Source organism: Scophthalmus maximus, chromosome 4 (genome assembly GCF_022379125.1).
Source record: "Scophthalmus maximus strain ysfricsl-2021 chromosome 4, ASM2237912v1, whole genome shotgun sequence".
Taxonomy (NCBI): domain Eukaryota; kingdom Metazoa; phylum Chordata; class Actinopteri; order Pleuronectiformes; family Scophthalmidae; genus Scophthalmus; species Scophthalmus maximus.
In genome coordinates, this window is record NC_061518.1 from 4,316,227 (window position 1) to 4,338,272 (window position 22,046).

General features: G+C 42.8%; 1 protein-coding gene across 14 annotated transcripts in view; it reads right to left on the minus strand.

The window, feature by feature from the left end:
• Positions 1-1,261: 1,261 nt before the first annotated feature.
• The window catches only part of madd (MAP-kinase activating death domain), a 51,035-nt gene continuing 30,250 nt past the window's right edge, over positions 1,262-22,046 (minus strand). For 3 of the 14 annotated variants that reach the window (XM_035629149.2, XM_035629144.2, XM_035629147.2), the window contains 20 exons: positions 21,208-21,316; positions 20,946-21,132; positions 20,656-20,806; positions 20,090-20,296; positions 18,676-18,726; positions 17,076-17,179; positions 16,866-16,949; positions 16,020-16,175; positions 15,278-15,398; positions 13,772-13,834; positions 12,500-12,620; positions 12,297-12,402; positions 12,086-12,196; positions 11,278-11,385; positions 10,623-10,787; positions 10,460-10,532; positions 9,664-9,770; positions 6,578-6,647; positions 4,121-4,167; positions 1,262-3,340 (listed from right to left, as the gene is read on the minus strand). In XM_035629149.2, the coding sequence (XP_035485042.2) occupies positions 3,227-3,340; positions 4,121-4,167; positions 6,578-6,647; positions 9,664-9,770; positions 10,460-10,532; positions 10,623-10,787; positions 11,278-11,385; positions 12,086-12,196; positions 12,297-12,402; positions 12,500-12,620; positions 13,772-13,834; positions 15,278-15,398; positions 16,020-16,175; positions 16,866-16,949; positions 17,076-17,179; positions 18,676-18,726; positions 20,090-20,296; positions 20,656-20,806; positions 20,946-21,132; positions 21,208-21,316 (2,255 nt within the window). In that variant the 3' untranslated portion in view covers positions 1,262-3,226. The remainder of the gene's footprint in view (positions 3,341-4,120; positions 4,168-6,577; positions 6,648-9,663; positions 9,771-10,459; positions 10,533-10,622; positions 10,788-11,277; positions 11,386-12,085; positions 12,197-12,296; positions 12,403-12,499; positions 12,621-13,771; positions 13,835-15,277; positions 15,399-16,019; positions 16,176-16,865; positions 16,950-17,075; positions 17,180-18,675; positions 18,727-20,089; positions 20,297-20,655; positions 20,807-20,945; positions 21,133-21,207; positions 21,317-22,046) is intronic. The other 11 variants (XM_035629158.2, XM_035629145.2, XM_035629151.2 and 8 more) reach the window with 8 other exon arrangements.

The window sequence follows — 22,046 nt, forward strand, 5'->3', positions numbered from 1 at the left end:
TTAACGTTCTATCGCCCCGCCCCTCGTGCTCTGTGTGTAATTACGGAGAACGTGTTCGCTGGGCCTCCCGGGTCTCTACGTCGTGTATGTGCCTTGTCACGTGCGACTGTTGTCATGGCAGCGCAACGCCGTAGTTGCGCAGCAGACGCGGGGCGGAGCGAGGCGGAACACGAAGGGAGGGGGGCGAGGAGTGAGCAGGAAAGCGCTGGAATCGACCGTAGTCTCACAGGGCTGTTCATACAGAAAGAGGAGGGGGCTGTGTGGCTTGATCCTGGAGGCGTTTTGACATGGAATGGCAAAGACATGTAGTTCACACACCTGAAAACCAATGTAACTTGTGTAAAAGGGGGCATAATATGGGCCCTTTAAGTCTACGACTAAAGTGGTGGACGAGGGAAAACTGAAATTCTCAAAGAGTTTTGTTTCTTTTTGCCTGTCTGAGAATCTCCTAGCTTTGAATCCTGTGTTTGCATCAGGTGATTTAATGCGTTCGACTCGTCTCAATCGCGACAGGTTTCCTTCGTGGCGTCGGGTTTTGAGAGACATGACATTAACAAACCGAGTCAAACCACATATTTCTGAAATCTGCCGTCGGTGACGGGGCGTTGGAGCGCGAACGTGATCGTGGTGAACGAAAGAATAAAGATCAAGAAAGAAGAAGTTTTTCTGTGGATTGACAGAGGAGCAGTGACAATTTCTACAGAAACACAATGTCGTGCCATTTGTCAATGTTTTGAGTTTCATACATTTAATGTATTTCACCTTTCACAGACGAGCACGGCGGCGTCAGGGTGAAGTGATCAAATAACCTTTTTTTTGTAAAATGCATTATCTAATCTGTCAAACATCCATAAACCGTTTTAACGAACAATATCAATATTGAATTACGGCCAGTTTGTGATTGATTTATTCTCTCGCTGCCAGATATGTTTGCCAAACAGCCTTTAAAAACAACAAAAAACCAACTTGTCAATAACAATGAGGATGTTGTCTCCATGGCAACACAAATCAGGTTTAAGTCTGATCTTACCAGTTCTGGGTTTGATTGATGGGTCGTCGTCTGCGGCGCCTTGAATCTTGTTTTGTATTTTTCAGGTTAAACAAAAAAATAAAAGTGTCTTTGTTCCTTTTTGTCTTTGGGTCTTGAAACTTTTCTCCGACAGGTCGAATCACTCGCTTGAATAAACCTCAAGCTGAAAAGAATCAGATTTTCTTTCCTTCTTTTCCTCCTAATAAAAAAGGACAACCAACGGCACCGAGCCTCATTTTGGGACAACTTTATTTATATTGCCAAAGCTGTGTATGTTCTATAAATGCTCCTCAGATACTGGAATACATTACACCTCATTTAGTTCATCTTCTCGTTACAGCAGCCGGCCAGAACAACGACAAGAGATGAGCTGCAACTATCCAGTTTTAACAAGCGCTCAAAACCACGTTCAGATCCAGTTTGGTCGAGTTTCCACCGACACGTGGCGTCGGCTCGTGAACGGAACAGAAATCTTACTAACATCCGACTCATTTTTCCTTTTGCGCCCTGAAGTTTACTTAGAAATACAAGCATGTCAGAATCAAAATGAAACCTCTTCCAGTGACAAGGTTGTACCCATTATATTGCTGATCTGGAGGAAACTTGCACACCACAGGAACGCACGTACACGTGTACACACACACACACACAGGATGGCTTTTCTTTATTCTTCTACATTTGTTCAGTGATGTAAAAGCAGCTGTTTTTTTTTTTTGTGGTTTCAATTTCCCAAATTTCTGGTCTTTAATTTCCCACGTTAGCATCTTGACTGTTGTTTTTTTTCCCCGGACAAAACCGATTTGCACAATTGAGACTTTTTTTCTCACCAAATATAGAAGCGACGGTCCTCAGTTATTATTCAGTCTTTAAAACTATTTACAGAACCTGGATCCTGTTTTTTGTTGACAAGTGAAACCAGATTTATGATTTTATTTCAATAAAATCAGTATCATGGTCTCCGACAACAATGTTTAACTGCAGCATCTATTACCTCCTATTTAGAAAAACAACAACACCTGCTGTGACATCACAAATTGGGGGCGTGGCCTGGGTGCAAACTAAGTTTGTTTTTCTGCCTCCGGCGTTTGTGAATTGAATTTACCTTTTCTTTTAAAGACAAACTTCACACAGTCATGTCATGTCATGTCACACTGAATCATCATATTCACATCAATCAATATGTACTCGTAAAAAAAACAAACAAAAGAAAAAGTTCTTCCTTACATTCTCCACCGTGTGGAAGTCGGTTCCCTCTAAAAAGAAAAACCTGACTCTGGCAAATGGCTGACCACTCAGTAAGTATTGCACATCTAGCAAAAAAAAAAAAAGGGAACCAGTTGTAACATTTTTGTACAGTCAATATATGTATATATATATTAAATAAATACTATATATAGAAATATATATATATAATATTTATTTTGTCGTCGTCATCCTCACAGTAACATGCAGGTTGATTTTAACAGCAGAACACAGACGAGAACGTTTTACAGCAGAACGAGAACAGTGACGTCGTCGGGGGGGAGAGAGAGAACACTCACATCACTGACGGGCTCACACACCTTTTCTTTTTTTTTTTAAAGAAGCGCTTACATGCGTCGCTCCGGTGCAGGAGAATGTTCAGCACGGGACGTCCTGCACGACGAGAGGGTCTCTTGGTTTTTTCATTTTTGTTTTTTTTTTTCAAGTTAAAACTTGGACAGACTGGAACTTTACACTAATCACAAGATCACACAACAAGTCACAGTCGTAATGGAGACGAGACGGGGAGGAGGGAGGGGCCGGGGCTAGTCCGTAGTAAATGTCAAGGCAGTGCACGGGACCTGCGTGCACTCTGTGCCTCGGGGGGGGATGGAGGGTGGGGAGGGGCTGAGTCTTGGCAACGGGACACGTTCACGCCGAGATGAAGAGGGAGGAGCTTGAGCGGAGACACTTCTCCCGAGTTCAGGAGCAGGCAGACGTCGAGCTAGTGGCTACGATCATCAGAACGAATGGGGGGGGGGGGGGGGGGGGGGGGCTGGCAGTATTTACATGACATCACAAACCAAACACGTCTACACAATAAGAATCTGAAGGGGGGAGAGGAGTGGGACGGGGATCGTGTGCTTAGAATTAGGTTATGGATTGTCAGAAGTCTGTAGGGTTTTTTCAGAGCTGAGAGGCACACGGAGGAGGAGGAAGGGCGGGGGGTGGAGACTAGCTAGGGAGGGGTCTTGGCGAGAGAATCTTGGGTTTTCCTTCGGCCTCCTTCCCCTTCACCGCCGCCACGTAGGAGAAAAGGCAGAGGACGGAGTAGCAGATCTGATGTGCCTGAAAAAAATCAAAATAATAATGATGATAATAAAAGTTGTGAGGACGAGAACGTGTGCGCTTAAACGCAATAAACATTGATTCAGAAAAATGATCATTTCCTACACAGAATTTACCACAACAGAACTTATTTATTCTGTATAACAGACTCAAATTCCTGACCGCAGAAAAAATAAATGTATATCAAAGCAAAAGTATTTTGTTAACTTTGAAACTTTTCTGTTGACTCTCATGCTGTTAGTTTCTGGTGCGACGATAATACTTGGGTTTTCAGTGAGCTGTAAGTGCTCTTCTGTGTAATGTTAACATGTCCACCAGCTCTTTTACTAAACAAAAAAATCAATAAAACTGTTTTAACCAACTTAAATATGACCTGGTACTGGCCAATATTTGTGTGGAAACAACAGTGGACCCACGCGCTCGGGCTTCAGAGAACTTCTCCTAAAAAGGTGCAAATCTCGTCACGAACGTCCTCCCAGTCAAAACACTGTCGGAATATGGAGTGGTGCTTAATTTCCTTTATTAAAATGAGCTCTGTGGACTTTCCGACCCTCTTTTTTTTCCTGTAATTTCAGTGAATTGTCCGTTAATTTCCCCCAAAATCTCCCGGGGAGTTTCCGTGGAAACAAACGCGTCATTTGTTGACGACAAGTTTCGTTATTTTCTAAATGCTACGCTCACATTCATTTATTATTGGGGAAATAATAAATGAATGAGTAACTGATACCCACTGGGGTTTGAATGGAACATTTCTGTGGGGCACACGTTGTGGCGACTCACCATGGGCGTCTTGTACTTGTGGATCACCACTTCTTTAGTTTCAGGAACTATGTCGGTGCGAGAGACAAGACAAAGAATTCAAAGGCAGCAGGAACAGTGAGCTCACGTCTGAGAGCTTCGGGGGTTTGAAGTGGTGGACGGTCGACAGGGTGGCGAATAACGAAAGAATGTGATGCGGGTCAAGAAGAGTTCACCACGACTCGGAGGTCATTCCGCCATAACATGGGATCTTTTTAAATATTCAAACTCAATGGGAGGCCTGTATATGAAGTCCGAGGTTGGGGCCGTTGGTGACACGTTCATGACCCACGACATGGACAAGTAAAAAAAACCAAACAGATGTCTTATAACAAGAGACTGTCAAGAATGTGAAGTTTCAAAAATGAAAAATGAACTAGAGCCCGATCAATGTATTGGTCGATCACAGAAACATGGATTATGCTTTATCTTTTCTGATATGAAATAGTTTAGTTTTTTTCAGAATATGATGCATAATAAGTTGTTTGGGGTCATTTCAAAATGCTGAAAATACAAAAAAAAAAAACTTCATCTCAAGCAAAGAGAGAAGATGATTTGTAGCAAATTTAGCTTCAAGCTAATTAATACAAAGCTGGGAAAATCCAAAAATCCAGTATTGGTCGGGCTCTAGAATTTAAAAAATAAAATAATAAAACATATGAATAAATCGAAACAAAAGGAGATGCTGAACATCGACAGAACAGCGGCTACAAGAGGCCAAAACCCTTTGACCCAGGACGAGGGACAGGTCGACTTTTCATTAGTAACTGTGAACCCGTAAGCAGAGATGAGGAGGATGAGGTCTGGAGAAGAGGATGAAGAGGGGCTGGGACACGTAGCGCCCCTCTGCTCCCCCCCCCCCCAAAAAAACAAAACAAAAAAAACAGCAAAAACAACAACTGTCCCACCACAGATCTCGTCGGGAGTCTCCGGGGAGCCGTGATCTCCGACCAAAAATGAAAAGCGAGTGATGGAGGAAGCAGAGGGGCAAAATAATCGAGTGAGGAAATACTGTGCACAGAACTGGTTCAGAATAAGAAGAAGGAGAAAGGTTGACGACACTTTACCTGCTGGAGAATGAAGGTTTTCATAGTGGCAAAGATGAGGGCAACATTACAAAAAGCAGCACAGAGACACGACAGTAACTCAGCCGGGCGCTCGAAGCCTCGACCTCTGACTCACTGGGCTGCGAAACAAACTCTCTCTGCGTCGATCTGTAAATGTGACCGTCGCCCTTTTTGAACGATTCGAGATTTTAGTGTCCAGGCTGTTTCACCTCTTGTGAAATGAGACGGAGCGTCGAGCTACTTTTGGTTTTACAAAAATGTTGGCGGAAGGATTTTATTTTTCCGCTGTTAACGTGGATTAATCGGGTGTTTCTCCCGAACCTGTCGGATCAATAAAGGAGTTAAAGAGCTTAATTAACGACTTATTGTCTTGCTCACGTTCATATAGTAATTTGTATTTTCCAGGTTATTAAATGCTTAATGAAATATTTTTACACAAAAAAAAACTTAACTTTCATGCATTTATTAATTCACTAAAGTGTTGCAGATATGCCGATACAAAAAAGATGCTGCTGATATTCTATATTTTCGTTACTATATCATTTTTTTTTTAATCCCATATTTGACACTTTTCCTGTTTTTATTATTAAGAGTTTTTCCTTTTCGGGAACCAAAAACTACTACGGAGGCTCAGTAGAACTCACTAGTAAATGCACATGGCGATGGTCAGTCAATGATGACATGAGTCAGACAAACGATCACATTTTGGACTAAAAAGCTCTGATATTTCAGAAAAATTAACATTAATCTCGACTCTAAAATCCATCAGTGGCGAGGCTGTGAAGTGATAATCTGGCTTCCCGACATCCAGCGACTGTGCAAGACTGCGGAATAATATTAATCAGGGTTTGGATAATACACAGCTAATATTGTTTTGGGGGATTTTTTATGGACATGAAAAAGGTATGATGTTTATCTCTTTGGCTCGTTTTGCGATCATGACATTTGCTGTAATTTTGAATTTGTGATGGGATCCTGTCCCACCATTTGAAGTGTCACTGTAAAAATACTCTTGTTCTTTATAAATCAAGTCATTCATTTACATCTGTGACGAGGACTGATGTCGCTTCTTATGATGGAACGGTCTAATTTTGATTTTCTAATTGTGCCCTTTTATTGTGCGGCCGTTCTTCTTCTTCGCACTTGTGTCGCCGGCTCCAAACTAAAGAAAACCACCTCATCGTCTTTAGAATTCATCGGTCACCGAAACAGCTGCAGACCTCCGGAGCCCCGGCAGCCGCCCGGGGGAGAGCGAGCGTTCCAATTAAGCGAAAACCCTCATTTGGTACAATACTTTGTGGGGTGTTTTGCCACGGAGCTGAGTTACTGCCGCGCCGAGTACAGGCCGAGAATCAATAGATGGTGTAATTACCAAATTCCTCCAGGACAAAGACTCCCTTCACTGTATTGCACTTTTTAATGTGACTCAGCTCTATGAAAACCTAAAACACAAACAAACAAAACAAACAAACAAACAAAAACAAGACAGAACATTATTAACTCAACAACACTGGATGATAAGTAAACACGTCATATTTAATAAAAATGTTAAACTTGGTTTTTAATTCAGTATGAAAGGTTAGAAAATAAATAATAATAAAAACAACTAACACACGGATGCAAGCGTCTTAACGGCTAATGAAGGAAAAAGAAAAGCAGACTATGACAAGTTTCCATGATCAGACGCATACTGTACATGGGCGACGGTTAGATGAGGAGAAATGTATTTAGTCGTGTTTCATCAATGCAGCGTTTACACAACTTATACGTGGATGCAAACTGCAAAGGTATTTTTTTTTTTTTTTAAAACACTTTTTTTTTTCCTACGCTCAGAGATGCGATGTGGCCCATATGATGCATACATGGAATTTCCACATGAAAATGTAGACAAGGACACAAACTTAGATTTGCCATACAGCTAACAACAGTCAAATAAAAGGAGAGAAGAAAAAGATAGAGAGAAAACAAAAAAAACAAGAGAAAGGAAAAACCCAATAAGATGTAAACTGCTAATAAGCAAAACACAGCAGAGGTTGTGTACCTTCCGCTCCTTGCAGGGGGAGAGAGCATGGGAGAGAAATGGTTTGGATTATTATCGGACAGAAGAGCACAAACACTCGACGGCACTCCGACAGAGGGCGCTAAACCGCTGGAGCCTCGTGCGGATTCAGATCGAGACAATCTAGCTGAGCGGTTACCGAGAGCCAATGTGTAGAGGAAAAAGGAAAAAGACAAAACGTCACGGCGACGAATCAGCCCCACCGAAAAATAACTGGGAAATGGGAGAAAAAGAGAGAACCAGGGGGTTTGACTACCGAGAGCTGGATTCACCTTTGTTTTTTCCCAGACTTTAAAGAGGCGTCAGTCGCCCAGAGCCCTCCATGCCTCCTCCTCCAGCAACGAGCGCTGGGCCCAACAACACCTCGCTCGCACGGCACAACGGATCAATCGCGGGCAGCCGCCGAAGCAAAGTTAAAAAAACAAACAAAAAAAACCCCCTGCCACGACGTAGGGAAGTCGACCTCGGTGCAAAGCTACACGGGAGCAGGACTCGCTCACCACTATGAAGAATTTTGTAACAATAATAAAAAAAACTAAACATAAAATGCCTGCTGAGGGTTTGAGTTGCAAAACTGCTCATGAAAATTGTTAATTCTAGAAACACTGAAACACTTGTGGAAACTCAACTCAATGGTAATAATTTTTTTTTAAAAAAGAACGTCTATAAGTGGCACTCGACCTCTTGCAATACGAAGCGCAAATATTCAACTTACAGTGACTCGGGTGTAGTAACACCCAAAAAACAAAGGGTCGGTTCATCCAAATTATTAAATAAATACTTTGTGTCTGACCAAGAACAGAAGTTGTGCCTCTACCTGCCTGGGTTATATAATGGAGATGAATGATACCTTATCTGAAACACTCACAGCAATGAAAAATTAATTTTACAATCCAAACACATTGGTGACATAATCACCTTTTAATTTAAATTGTCAAACTTAACTTCTGCATGTGCGATGAGTGACACCGTTTCCTCTGTATGAACATCCGCCTTTATAATATCAACACACCAAGGCACGCACGCACGCACGCACGCACGCACGCACGCACGCACGCACGCACGCACGCACGCACGCACGCACGCACGCACGCACACACACACACACACACACACACACACACACACACACACACACACACACACACACACACACACACACACACACACACACACACACACACACACACACACACACACACACACACACACACACACACACACACACACACACACACACACACACACACACACCATTTCCTTATCCCAAAACACTATATGATTAATTAAGAGACTACGTGAAACCCTTTGCACTATGCACCTATAGACTGTAAATAAAAATGAGTCAGCTCCCATAAGTGAAGCCAAAACACTTTGACCGCCCCCTGGTGGTCGGCTGCAGTACATGCACCCACCTCCACCCTTAGAATGACCTTTGCTGTTGAGTAATCAGTTAAAAGATGGAGGATGTCTCATGAACAATATCGCTGTTTAATCTGTCGCACTCTTTGCTCACGCCTCACTCTACTCCTTCAGATATTTAACACCATTGAAGTGCGTTAGCTGCTGATCTTTCAGCGCAGGTCTCTCCTCCTCCTCCTCCTCCTCCTCCTCCGACAACTCAACTACAGCACATTGAACAATCACAGCTTCACACTCTCACGAACCGGGGGAAATAACGTACCAATCCCCGACTACCGCTGCCCTGCACAGACGTGAGGAGACAACACGAGACGATGTTTCGAGGGTCCAAACTCAAACGTGGAAGTTGCTATTTAAATAGCCAATTATTAATGAAAAGTCTTTTGCGCGAGAAGATCATCCACCTTACCACCGAGGCACGACACACACACACATTAACACTTCATCTACTCCCACACAGGAAATGAACGATGAGGGTGTTTTTGAGCACCACGGATGTGAAAAAGAAACGTGTGTGTGTGTGTGGAAGGATGTGTTAATATTGTTTTGGTGGGGAAACGCATGCGTACGGGGAGAAACGCGCGCACAAACAAATAAACAAACACAATCTGAAACTGAAAGAAGCGAATTCAGAAAAAGCAAAAGCACAAACAGAAACTCTTCCTCTAAGGGGAAAACATCAGATGTGAGTTAAGAAAGAAAAAAGAAAATCCCAATCAAACACTTTGTGGTCAGTCATCTCTGACACTTTGAGTAAGATTTGGTTTTTTAGTTTTTTTTGTAAATGACAATAGAGGAAGATGTGGCGAGATGAAAGGAAATGACACAGAGGCAAACGGGTTGAGACGAGCAGAGAGGCGGACAGGAGGACGAATGGGTGAACTCTGAACCGTCGTGAGTGAGGGTTTTTTTTTTATCTCCATGCCCTTTGTGTGGGATGAGAGGCAGCTTCTCTTGCCGAGGCACTGCCCTCTTACCTGGCTGTGCATGAATTTGAGGTTGATCCCCTCCAGTGTGACCTGCAGCAGTCCGCCCTCGCCGCTCTTCATGTCCTGGACGGGGAACTCTCCGCCCAGCTCCGGCCCTGAGGGGAGGCCACAGCTGAGGTCAGAGCCGGTGCGGATATTTAAAAAACAACAACTCAAATCTCAACTAGGTCACTCGATGCAGCGGGAAAATAAATGTTTGAGTCATAGTTGTGTACCAACAACTTTTAGTCCCAGGAACTTTCTTCAAAGGACTAAAAGGTTCCAATGCTGCATTGCCACTGCGGTCTAAAGTCCAGGGGTAGTTAGGATGCTAACGTACAAGCTGTTCCACTCCAGTCCACCGGGCCTCGGCAACGCAGAAGACTTTGTCCCAACAACGATGATTTTATTTTAATCAAGTAACATTACAGCAGCAGTAAACGTGGAGTAGATTCATATTGTGCTGCTGCTGATCGGTGAAGAGACGAGCACTGGTGACAAGGTGTATTCAAAACACACAATGCTGCTGTACGCGTCAGGTAAGGAAACCTAACGATGGGCTGAAATAAAACGCTGCATTAAAGGACCAATCAGGCCGCAAGCTCCCCGGCAAAGGGGGGGGGGATTTTAAACCCTGTCCCCTGAGGTGGAGAAGCAGCTTGAGCCACTGATCAACAGGGATGTAATGGAGCTCGCATTTCCCCCCCCCCCAAGCAACAGAGGTCGAAATGCAATGGCCGTTGTTTGAGAGAGTCAGAGAGAAAGTAAGAAAGAAAGAGAAACATAAGACTCCATCACTCCATACCTGGTTTAATGCTCTGCTGTCTGGCTGCAGCTCGCTCCATACTGTCTTTCACACAGTAGTAGAGTTCTCGACACTAGAATACAGAGAGACACGTTGTCAGAGTTTCAACAATCTTTCCTCTTGAAAGCGAACGAAAGTTCAGGACGCAGTTTCCGACAAAAACCTTTTTGGTGTAGAACTTGTTGAGCTGCGTCTCTTGGCCGTTGCGTCTCCAGAGACACAGCACCTTGGTCTTGGGGCAGTAAGTCATGTTGATGAGCTTCTCGTACCACCAGCGTTCGTACACTGTGCCGATGTTGCTGCGCAGGACTATGCAGTCGTCGCACACCTGAAACGACCCAGAGGAAACTATGAAAAATACACGCGGCCAACTCCAAATTAGATTTCATACAATCTGCATTTCCACAGCACTGATTCATTTAGCGAAACGGAGTTATTCCATTCTCACCACTGTGCCGCAGAAAATGTTTTCATTCTCCGATAAAAAGAAATTCGGTGTGGTCAATAGAATTCTCAACTCTTATTCATATTTTTCACATATCAAAAGCCTACTTATAAAAGGAAAGAAGAGAGAGCTTTATTGTGAAAATCCTAAAAGAAATGTTAATGTTTTTTTTTTTTATCATTCAGGGGGAAAAGGCAAAGTGAACATCTGACAGGACTCCTACTGTTCTGAAGGGATCAGTGTCGTGGAAATGAACATTATACTAAAATGAATCGAGAGGTAATGAATGTAAAAATGAGGCCTGGTCCACTCTGCTATTAAAAGATATTTTGTGACAGCCTAATTTTTGTAATACAGTCCGGCCTTTGTCTACCTCCATGAAGAAGATGTCTCCCGTGGTGTCGGTGCCAGCGTGGACAACAAACGTTTGCTTCTTGATGTGGCGGCTTCCACTGGGCCTGATGGAAAACTCGAGGCCATTCTGAAAATAAATGTAAGGGACAAACAATTATAAAACGTGCAACTCAAAACACATCTGTTTAAAACTGCGTATTCCACTTGATGTCAATTGCTCTGCCTCTTTCTGTTGTTTTTATTGTTGTTGTATTCTTTATTTTTTTTGCTGCTTCTAATGTCTTATGTATTGTACGGTGTCCTTGTGTGCCGAGAAAGGCGCCTTTAAATAAAATGTATTATTATTATTATTATTATTATTATTATAATAGTTCAGTGGCAACGGCTTGAATTCCTACAAAAATCATTAAGAGTTTCCTGGAAAGCACAAAGTAATTTGACTCTAATTACAGGAAGACAAAGTCAATTCAATGAGCTGAGTTTGGTGCCGTTTATCAGACGAATGTCCATGAGAGAAAAGGTCAATTTAAACCACAGTCAATATGTTTATCATTAGATTGACTTTAAAACTTTAATCTTCATTATTATTGACCATTTATTTGTGGACAGATTTCAGATTTTGCATGTTTATCTCAAAAGTCTCCACGTTGTGTGAACTGTAACAACTGTAAATGAACCAGCTGATGTCTCCGTTTTAGCGACAATCACGACCAGATTTAAATGTTTATTTTGAGGAAATGGCCTGGTATTTAATTTTGAATGCAATGAGCCGTAAAATCCCGCATCGCCAGTCGAATCAGCCGAATAAACAAAGGACATATATTCACCATGTTGACCAGTTTGTCCAGCATCTCGTTGATATCTTGGCTGTATGAGAGGCCGATGTGGGACTTCCCCATCAAACGCCTCACTTTCTTCCTGATGTCATTTTTGGTCACCTAAATAAATCAATCGAAGAAAGAAAGAAAAAAAGACACGTGAGCTTTACGGGGTGAAAGAAAGATTTCTGTTCTGGGATTTCAATTTCAAACTTCGTACTTTCATCATCAGCATGTATGCGATCATATTGTGCAGCAGTGTGGCCAGAAGTCGGTCCTCGTCATCCTCCAGGCGCTTTCGGTCGTGTTCCCCAAGTGACAGGTATCTGAAACGCAGAGGTAATATTAATATTAATTCATGAATATTTCAAGAGAGGTTCAGAAATCAAGTGTGGGACACAATAAGACAGAGTCGCGTGGGACCTTTCGATCATCTCCTGGGGTCCCTGGTCCATCCCCATGCCCTCGCGCTCCAGCATCACGGCGTCCAAGTAGGCGTCCTCCCAGAACTGCAGCTGGTCCCACAGTGTGGATCGCTCCTTACCTGAACGCACAAGGACACGTTCAGCTCATCCGCATCACCGCTGACCCATTCAAACACAAACCAAACCGCGTGTACGCAGACGCAAGAAAACCTGGTGTCGCACCAGCAAATGAAAACTAGATTCGCATTTTTCACGTTGCTTTCCAAAGCTTGGTCTGAAAGTTTTACTGTAGGTAATTAAGCAATGATGTTCTAACATTCCAATGTACCACTGTGAGCATGACAAGGCACTTTATTGGTCCTAGTCATGCATGAAAACAATAGTTGGTCGAATAGACTTATTACCGTTACAAATGATCATGATTTTCCAGAATCAGGGGCAAAATAATTTGTTATTGTAATTCTATTTATGGCGATTTGTGATGAAGCTCAAAACTGCCAGGTCTAATAAAACTGGTGTTCTTGAATTGTTGATATAGCCACAATGCCTTTTCTAAAAGGATGCCGCCTTCAAGTGCCGCTCATGGACCGAGGAAATTACACGTTTTTTTATTTTGTTGGCTACTCAATTGATTTAGAAATAGACGCAAATATCTACAAAATTATTAAAACATTTAACACAAAGATTCAAACAAACTGTTTTCACAGGATGTGAAATATAGGTTAAATAGTTCACTTAAATCATCAGTGGCTGAGGCAGTTTCCTTTTTCTTCACTCCACTCATATCAAGATCAAGAGAAACTAATTGGAAGTCTTGACATTTCCCAATCTAATGCAACAGCTGTTGGCTCCTATGAGTGTGCTCAATTCATAATTAGATTTTCCGACAGCACTTGAAGGCAACATTCGCTGGAATCGTGAAGTGCTAAGCTTTTGATTCGACACGAAGGTTGGTCAGAAGAACGTGAGGTGAATGGAAATTGCTCACATCTTGTCGTCTTTCATCTCGCTGTGAGGGAAAAAATGAATTCTGCAGCAGCGCTCACATTTTCCACATTGTTAGGAGAGAAACACACAGATGTGCAGCTCACCAGCGGAGAGGGAAACCCCACATCACATCAGAGATTACACACAATGGAATACACACACGCACGCACACGCACGCACACGCACACACACACACACACACACACACACACACACACACACACACACAGAGAGAGACAGACATCGGAGAAAAAAAAGGGTAGAGGCAAAAGATTAGCCCTACTTAGAGAAAAGGTTTCCATGGCAGCATCCTCTAGTTGATCCCAAACGGAGCTCTTATCACGGCCTGGAAATATTTCCCAGGAGAAGCAGCGTGGGGGGGGGGAGAGAAGCCGTGAGAGTAGGAAGGAGGGGGGGTGTTAGGCGAAGAGGTAAGCAGGTTTAACAGCAAAAAACAAAAGCAGAGACGAGAACCAATCAAGGGTATAACAAGCTCCTTTACTCACTATATATATATATATATATATATATATATATATATGTGTGTGTATTCTAAACATAGTCAAGTACATGAGTCATTATATTTTAATGTTGTGGTTTAACTCTAACAATGCGGAGTCAAATTAATTCAGTTTTGTTACGTTAAACATTCAATTACAAAGATTAAGTTTTCTTTCCACTTTTATCAAAGTTTGCTACATTTTCATGATTTAATTGCATATGTCTATGCAATTAAATCGTCTCTGAGGGTCAGAGGTGTCCCACGAAGCTGTGGGTATTCTCTGAAAGGAGTGGGTTTTTTTTAACTTAATTTTTTATAAATATATATATATTTTTTTTATTATTATTATTTTTAAATTCATTAAAACCTGTTGAACAACGCAACTTCCTATTTTTACCAAGTTTTAATTCATCACTGTATAATACTGATGAATATATATTATAATTATAATAATAATATATACATAATAAATATAATAAAGGGCTGCATATAAAGACTATTTTCTTTATTGATTAATCTATAGATAGTTTTCTCGATTAATCGATTAGTTGTTTGGTCCATAAAATGTCGTAAAGTGGTGAAAATGTAGATTGTGTTTCTCCAAACCCCAAGACGATGTTTTGTTTTGTCCACATACCAAAGATATTTAGTTTACTGACACAGAGGAGCAAAGAAACCAGAAGAAAATGTAATATGTAAGAAGCTGAAATCATAGATTTTTTCATAAAAACTAATTGAGCCAATAAATCGATTATCAGAATAGTTGGCGATTAATTTAGTAGTCGATTATTAATCGATGAATCGATTAACTGTTGCAGCTCTAATATACCATATACTATAAACTGGATAGTTCAGAGCACAAGGTACGACCTTTCACCTATTAACCTACAGTTCATTAATATTACTCCACTTCTCGGTCATCACATGTCGGACTTCTGCTTTTCTCCTCGTAAAAATAATTTCCCACAATTAGCAGAAGTTCACTCGTGGGAAAAACCACAGCAAAAACCCTCTCTTTATATTCCTGGGCGTACCTTTTAATAATTAAGGTCGTTTGGTTCAACATCAATGACTAACAATGATGGACAGTGTTAATAAAGTAAAGCAGAAAAATCTAAGGTGAAAAGAAAATAGTAAGGGAAATAATTTAAATTGAGAGAAAATTGTTAAATCGCACAGCAAAGTGTTTTCACAGGAAGGAAATGTTTTCTCGGAACAGGAGCATTAAATGTTAGACGTTTGAGATCATTGTGAGAGAACGTATCTGAGCCAAACTGCAGAACTAACCCAGCAGGCCCTCGCACAGGTAGATCCTCATACTGTGGTCCTCCATGGGCTGTGCGGGCGGCCCCTTGGCCACGGCAGGTGCGTGGTCTTTCGCGCCGGGTTTCAGCGTGTGAGTCTTCCCCTGAGAAAACAGGACACGGTCATTTTTGGTGAACCAACAAATAGTGCAATGAACAAAATGAACAAACAAAACACCACATGAAAAAGAACAATAACAACCCTTATACACTAATTTAACGTTTACTTTGACATTTTGGTTTGGACCACGTCCCTATCCACTAACATGGAGGAGGCGGGGCTTATGACAAATACTGCAGCCGGCCACCAGGTGGCGATCAGGATGTTATGGCTTCACTTTTTGGTCGTAGTCGTGTTGTCATCTGTTATTGCCTCATTTTGAACAGAACAGTTTGTCCACAACAACGAGGTGCGTTCAGAAGGATTGATGCTGTAAACAAATGTTACTCATTTAAATTGCTCGTACCCATTAATCATATTGAACACATCACACATGTTTATTTGTAAACAGCGGCAGGATTTGGAAACAGTGTTAATTGATTGATCTCTTCGTTTTCTGGTTTACAATTTTCCAGGTTTTTTTTGCACAGGATCCCAGAAATCCGTCAATTCCTGGCACCTTCTGTGCTGCTTAAATTAATTAATACCTAAATTAAGATTTTATTATCTCAACTAAGAGCTTGTGTCATCTGCGTATTTCACCCAAAGTGACGCCTCCACTTACAAACACGGAGCTGGTAGCTGGGTTGGTTTCGATCTCGCTGTCGGAGAGCGTCCCCCTGGACTGAGTCAAGTGAGCCGCGGTCCTCCCGAAGCCGTCGCCTGTGGTGCTGCTCAGGTCGCTGTCCGCCCCAAGAGTCTCTCCAGAGCTATTGCTAATCTAAAAATGAAAAATAAAAACCCAGGTGGAATAACAGCACGTGTGCAGAGGATTTTTAGTATAAAAAGCAGCTTCTGGCATTCACATAGCTAATAAAAAAGAAAAAAGATTGATGGTTTGAAGTCATTTCAGTCCACTCAGTCTGACACTGTCACGTACGGTTATGTGTGGTGTATTGTCTCAGCTTGATCCACATTTATTCAAATTGTGATTTTTGAGGTTTTCTAATAGAGACCTGGTTTTTAAAGGTTGAACTATTCCACTGTGTCTTTTGCATCATTTTTATACAGTTTTTCTTTTATCTATAGGACAATTTGTGGACAGAGGCAGCAGCAATGTTCAGTTATGTATACATACAGTGTACTGGTTTATGCAATAGTTCATAACCTATAAACCATAACCTACCAACTAGTCATTAACACACTGCTAACAATAAGTTGAAAGTGTTTTTTATTTTTATTTGTTATTCAAATCATAGATTTCGAAGAGGAAAAGACTAGACTTAGGTGCCTTTCATAATGTATGTTGTGATTTTGCACTATACAACTAAAATTGAATTGAATTGAAAAACAAGGGGATTAAAATGGTGTCGACCATAATTATCGTTCTGGAAACTAGTCAGTATTGTGACATACGTATCAAGAATAGATGGGAACAAAGTGCACAGAGTCTGAGTTGGCCGCGCCCTACCACTGTGCTGGCCTCCGAGTCCTGGCTGGTGGTTCTCGTCAGGATTGGTGGCTCCGAGCTCGTGACAGACTCGGTGTCGCTCTTCTGTTTAAAAAAGAAAACAAAGATAAAACAGAAGTGTCCGTGTGCAGAGTATTTGACCCATGATCAAACAACTGGTGAATAAAATGCAGTCATTTACCAATTTATTTATTTTCAACATTCACCAACCTGGGATCCAGATGTGACACTGAGGCCACTATCGGCACTGATCTGCGATTTCTTCTCCTCCGCGTCGGCCACCGGGGGGCGCTGCTGCTTCGCCCCGTCGGACCCTTAAGGGACACACGAGTTTATCAGCACTTTGTCGTGAATGGGACTCTTATTACGTTCTTACCTTACGGAGTCGCCTCGCTCAAAGCTACACCACACCACAGTAAACACTGACGCTACAACCATCTAGAAGTGCCAAAGCCTCTATGTCAACACTGCATTACACCTGGGACACGGCAAAGCAAACAGTGTAACACTAGCGCTTACTCGAGTTATGGAATGACTAAAGATTCCTCTAGGTAAAGATATAGGGTATATATATATATATATATATAATATAACACATTTAATTTTTTCACAACTTTCTGTATCCAGTACTGTGACAGATACGATTTTTTTTAACAGACAGAGAAGTGACAAAGGGGCAAGCAGAGAGTGCGGTAAAACTGGGAAAAAGTTACAAAAAACAACAAAACAAAACAAAAAACTGCACGAGCGTGACATTAATTCCCAAGTCAATGCTGCAAATGTGGCCCAAGTTACACCACGACCAACAGACACAGGCAGTTAGGCATGCAGACAAACTGGTGGACGGTCGGGGAGACATCTTCTGTTTCAAGTGCGATTTGTACTTTTATTAATTCATCGCCTGTGAAGTCACAGTTATGATGACACGTAGACCCGGACACTTCCTTATTTTTCTTTTGTGACACTCCTGTTTTAAAACCATTTAAGAAATACGAATAATTTACAGCCACTTGAAACTGGAAATAAACAGTTAAAAAAGAGCAGGACAGGGGGCAGGTTTTCATCTCTGCTCATGTTGAAGGGTGGTGTCAAGGAAGGGGAAGGAAGAAAAGAAAAAACACACTGGGAAACAAAAACTACATTTTGCTCAAGCTGGAAAAAGTGACAAACAAGATGAAGGATATAAAGGACAATTTTTTGTATTATTGTTGGCTTTTACAGTATTTTCTGCATCCAACCTTGTGAGCTACCGCTGTAAGGTTGACACAGGAGATTTCAGTAGACGTTAAAGTAAAACAAGCACATACTATGTCATTGGCTGCTAAAAAGAACCGTCATGTGTAAGGGAGAAAAACATACTAAAACTGGTAAAGTATGTTTTTTTAATTCCTCACAGCACTCTCTACCTGTGAGAAACTCCCTGACCCTTGTTGTCGTATAGCAAACGTTGCAAATTGAATACGACTCCTAAGTATAATGAATCCAATGTCATGTCCACTGTGCACAAGACTAAGAGCATCAGATTATCAGAATACATTCTCATCCTTAACTGAATTTAACCCGATCTACATCTCATCTCTAGCACATAATCCGTGTCATAATCCCACGTGGAGACTCCAAGCCGATTTTTCTGGTTTATCCACTGATCTCATGCTTATTAGGCGCTTTCTTCATTTCTCACTTATCTATCTGTGATAAGACACTGGTGGTGAGTTTGCAAAGGCAGAGAGGAGGGGGGTGGGAAAAGGTCAACAGCCGAGCATCCCCCATTTTATTTCTTTTTTTATCTGGTGTGTGAGAAGTGTCTTACTCTGTGGTTTTTCCAAAGCTTTTTGCTTATCCTGGTGCTTGCTCCACAATTCTACCCAAGATGCATTGCAAGCAAGGAGAGAAAGACAGAGAGAGAGTCAGAGAGCTGATTGAAAAGGCATGTATGGTGGATGAGCATTAAAATCAGAACAAAAAAACGAAAAATAAGCATTGAGAAGTTGTCATTACTGAACGAGGGCGCTTTGTAACGTTTGCATGTAGCCGGGCTTTTAGTGTGGACAACGTGAAAATTTCAGTATTTTGTTTGTTACTGTAAATTGGGTCCACTTGCGTGTAAACGGCTACTAAGGTAACATTACAACACCCTGAGCTCCGGGCCCAAAGTCCTGGAGAGCCACACAGTGACGTCAGAGTGACTGATTTCATCGACCGCATGTGTGCGGCTCTCCAGAGCAAAGGGCTGGAGAGGGACAGAGAGGGGCAGAGAGAGAGAGAGAGAGCTGGTTGATCTCAGGAACGGAGCATGGGATGGGGTTGAGAGGCCGACTAGCCAGCAGGTGAAATGGAGCAGTTGCAGAAGCCGGGATGCAAGTCTCAAAAGCATTCTGTAGAATTGAAGGTGCAACTTCTGACAGGAAGAAAAGGGGTTGCAGGTAGGAGAGGTGTCAGGGTGGTGGACTGAAGAGTGTCCCCCGTATACAGACCCAGGATTAACTGGTGAAGAGATTCTTAAGGATTTTCTACGTCAATTGGTTCTTTGGCGACCAATAGAAGTCACTTCCTGCCAGTGGAAATTTTTTATCGTCTCTTTGCTGGGACTGTTTACTGGGGAGTGATGCTTCCACCCTCCATGCTGAGAGCAAAAAGGGAGCTGCTGCTTTTTCTACGGCACGCCTCGCAGAAAACCTGCAGTAAGAGGCACAGACGAGCACCCATTTTGACCGTCGGTGCACAAACCTCAGGGTTTTTCCCATCGCCCACTACTGCAGATTTAGGTATTGGAAGAAAAGAAAAAACAAAGACATGCATTCAAGGTGCTAAAAGAGGCCGACAACAGAACTCCAGGGAGTAAGGCAAACAGGGGCACAGATGTTTAAGGAAGGGCAGACAAACACACGCAGTCCAGGCTGAAAGACAGGCGAATATTCCACACACTTTTTTTCGGCCATATTTTTCAGATTAGATTTTCATTTTTTGAAAGTATTTCGTTTCATCAGATGATTGTCATCGTTGTGTTGTTTCTCCGGTTGTCACCGGCGGTATTTCGGGTCAAAGTGTGTGGAATATTATGACACCTGTGAGAATCTGTCTGGGACAAGTGAAGGGATCTTTCTTTGAGACGGTTGGAGGAGGAGGGGGGTGTATTCAGGTAGATGAGCTTGTAGGGTGGGGGGCGGGGGTTTAGGGGGATCTCACAGTGCACATGCAACCGGGGCTGGAGTTGGCGTACACACCAATCGAGGCAATAAAGTTCTCCTCGTTCAGACTCCGGGTGTCAAAATGGCGGGCTCCCCTGCCCGTCGTCGTGTGGTGCGGCAGCTGCAAGTGGGGAACATTCAGGAGGCCCTGAGGTCGGGCAGTCTCCATGTGACCAGAGGGACTCTCTTTGCTCCCCGGGCTGCCGGCACTGTCTGTGGGGCTTCGCTTGCGTTTCTCTGGGTCTACCGAGTCACCAGAAGTGAGGGTCCAAAGACAAGAGTTCATCAGAAATGACAGTGAAGAAGAAAAGTGGTTCAAAGGGAGAGGGTTAGCAGTTTTACACAAAAGAAGAAGAGACAAGTGTTCAAATTTAAACTTTGCAGTTATGGTTAATGATTTGAGTCAAGGTTTTGCAGGCAGCTTAGAGCTTAATGTTAGCACAAATGCAAGGACACGGATGAGTGTTAGTAGCACGAGCCCACTGCTGTTCAGCAGAAAATGTCTGAAAAAATAAATAAAAATGAGGTGACAAAATTTCCCTTCCTTCCAAAAAACCTACAACAAAAACGATGTATTCCTACGATAAACACACACCACGTACCTTTGGTTTGATAGTGTGTCCGTGCTATTTCCAGCAAGCTGAAGACACTGGCCATCCCTCCGAGGCCTGCGTTAGTGTACGAGTGCTCCAGACTGGACACGGTGCACTTCAAGATGTCCAGCATGCCTTTGTAAACCTTCCTGGTCACCTCCTAGGGGGTCAAAAGACAGTGGCAAGGTTTACGATTGAATTTGACAAGACGGATAAATACAAGTACGTGTTGCACTGATACATGACGTTCTCGCGGTGAGTTCGTCCTACCGCTGTACTGGAAATAACAGGCATCTCACCACGTCACGTATGATCTCCTGTCTGGCGTCCTCCTCCGACTGGATGGCTCTGTTCAGCTTACTCAGCACGAAGACGCGGAGCTGCTCGTTCTCCAACAGACGCCGCACTTTCTTCATGTTGAGCCAGCCGACCCCCTGACCATCCAGAACACTCTGCACCACCTCCTTCAAGAACTGTTGGTTCTCGCTGGGTGCGCAACACATCCTCAGTTAAACTCAACACACAGTCACACAAACTGTCAACCAAAGAGAATTCTTTTACCTCGTGTTGTTGACTCGACCCTGAGGGGACGGGGATTCTCTTTTCACTGTCGGACTGTGCTTGATGACCGAAGACTTCTGGTCCACGAGTGCTCGCGGTGCACGCGCGCCTGGAAGCGGAACCCAAAAAATGAGGTTTTCTGAACGCCACAGAGCAAGATAACCAACATAATAAAAAACAAAAGGAGCTGCCAACTACTGACTCACTAGACCAAAGAGCACTGGATACACACACACACACACACACACACACACACACACACACACACACACACACACACACACACACACACACACACACACACACACACACACACACACACACACACACACACACACACACACACACACACACACACACACACACACACACACACACACACACACAAGGACAGGAAACAACTTTCAAAGTAGTTTTTTTTTTAAGCTTCCACATCAAATAGAAAAGAATCAGTTTGTGAAGAGAACACACGCCTGTAATCTACTGAAGGTTATCTACTGCTGATCAGATAAATCACTGGGGCTGCTATGTTACTACTGTACAACAGGAGAGGTGAAGGGCAAATCAAACAGGGATGTGGTTCACACACACACACACACACACACGTACACACGCACGCAGGAGTCCAAATGGCGCTCTTGGTGGTGGCATCACACATTAGCAGCACAGAGATGTGAGGTCAGACAGGAGGAGAGTCTGAACGGCAACTACATCAGTGATATCATGCATGAGGGTAAATAAACAGATGAGTGGATGGGGGAGAAGAAGAAGAGGACGAGCCACGATTCAAGGTCACGAGCCGGGTCATTGTGACACACTGCGGCGACGCCGCTTGCCGT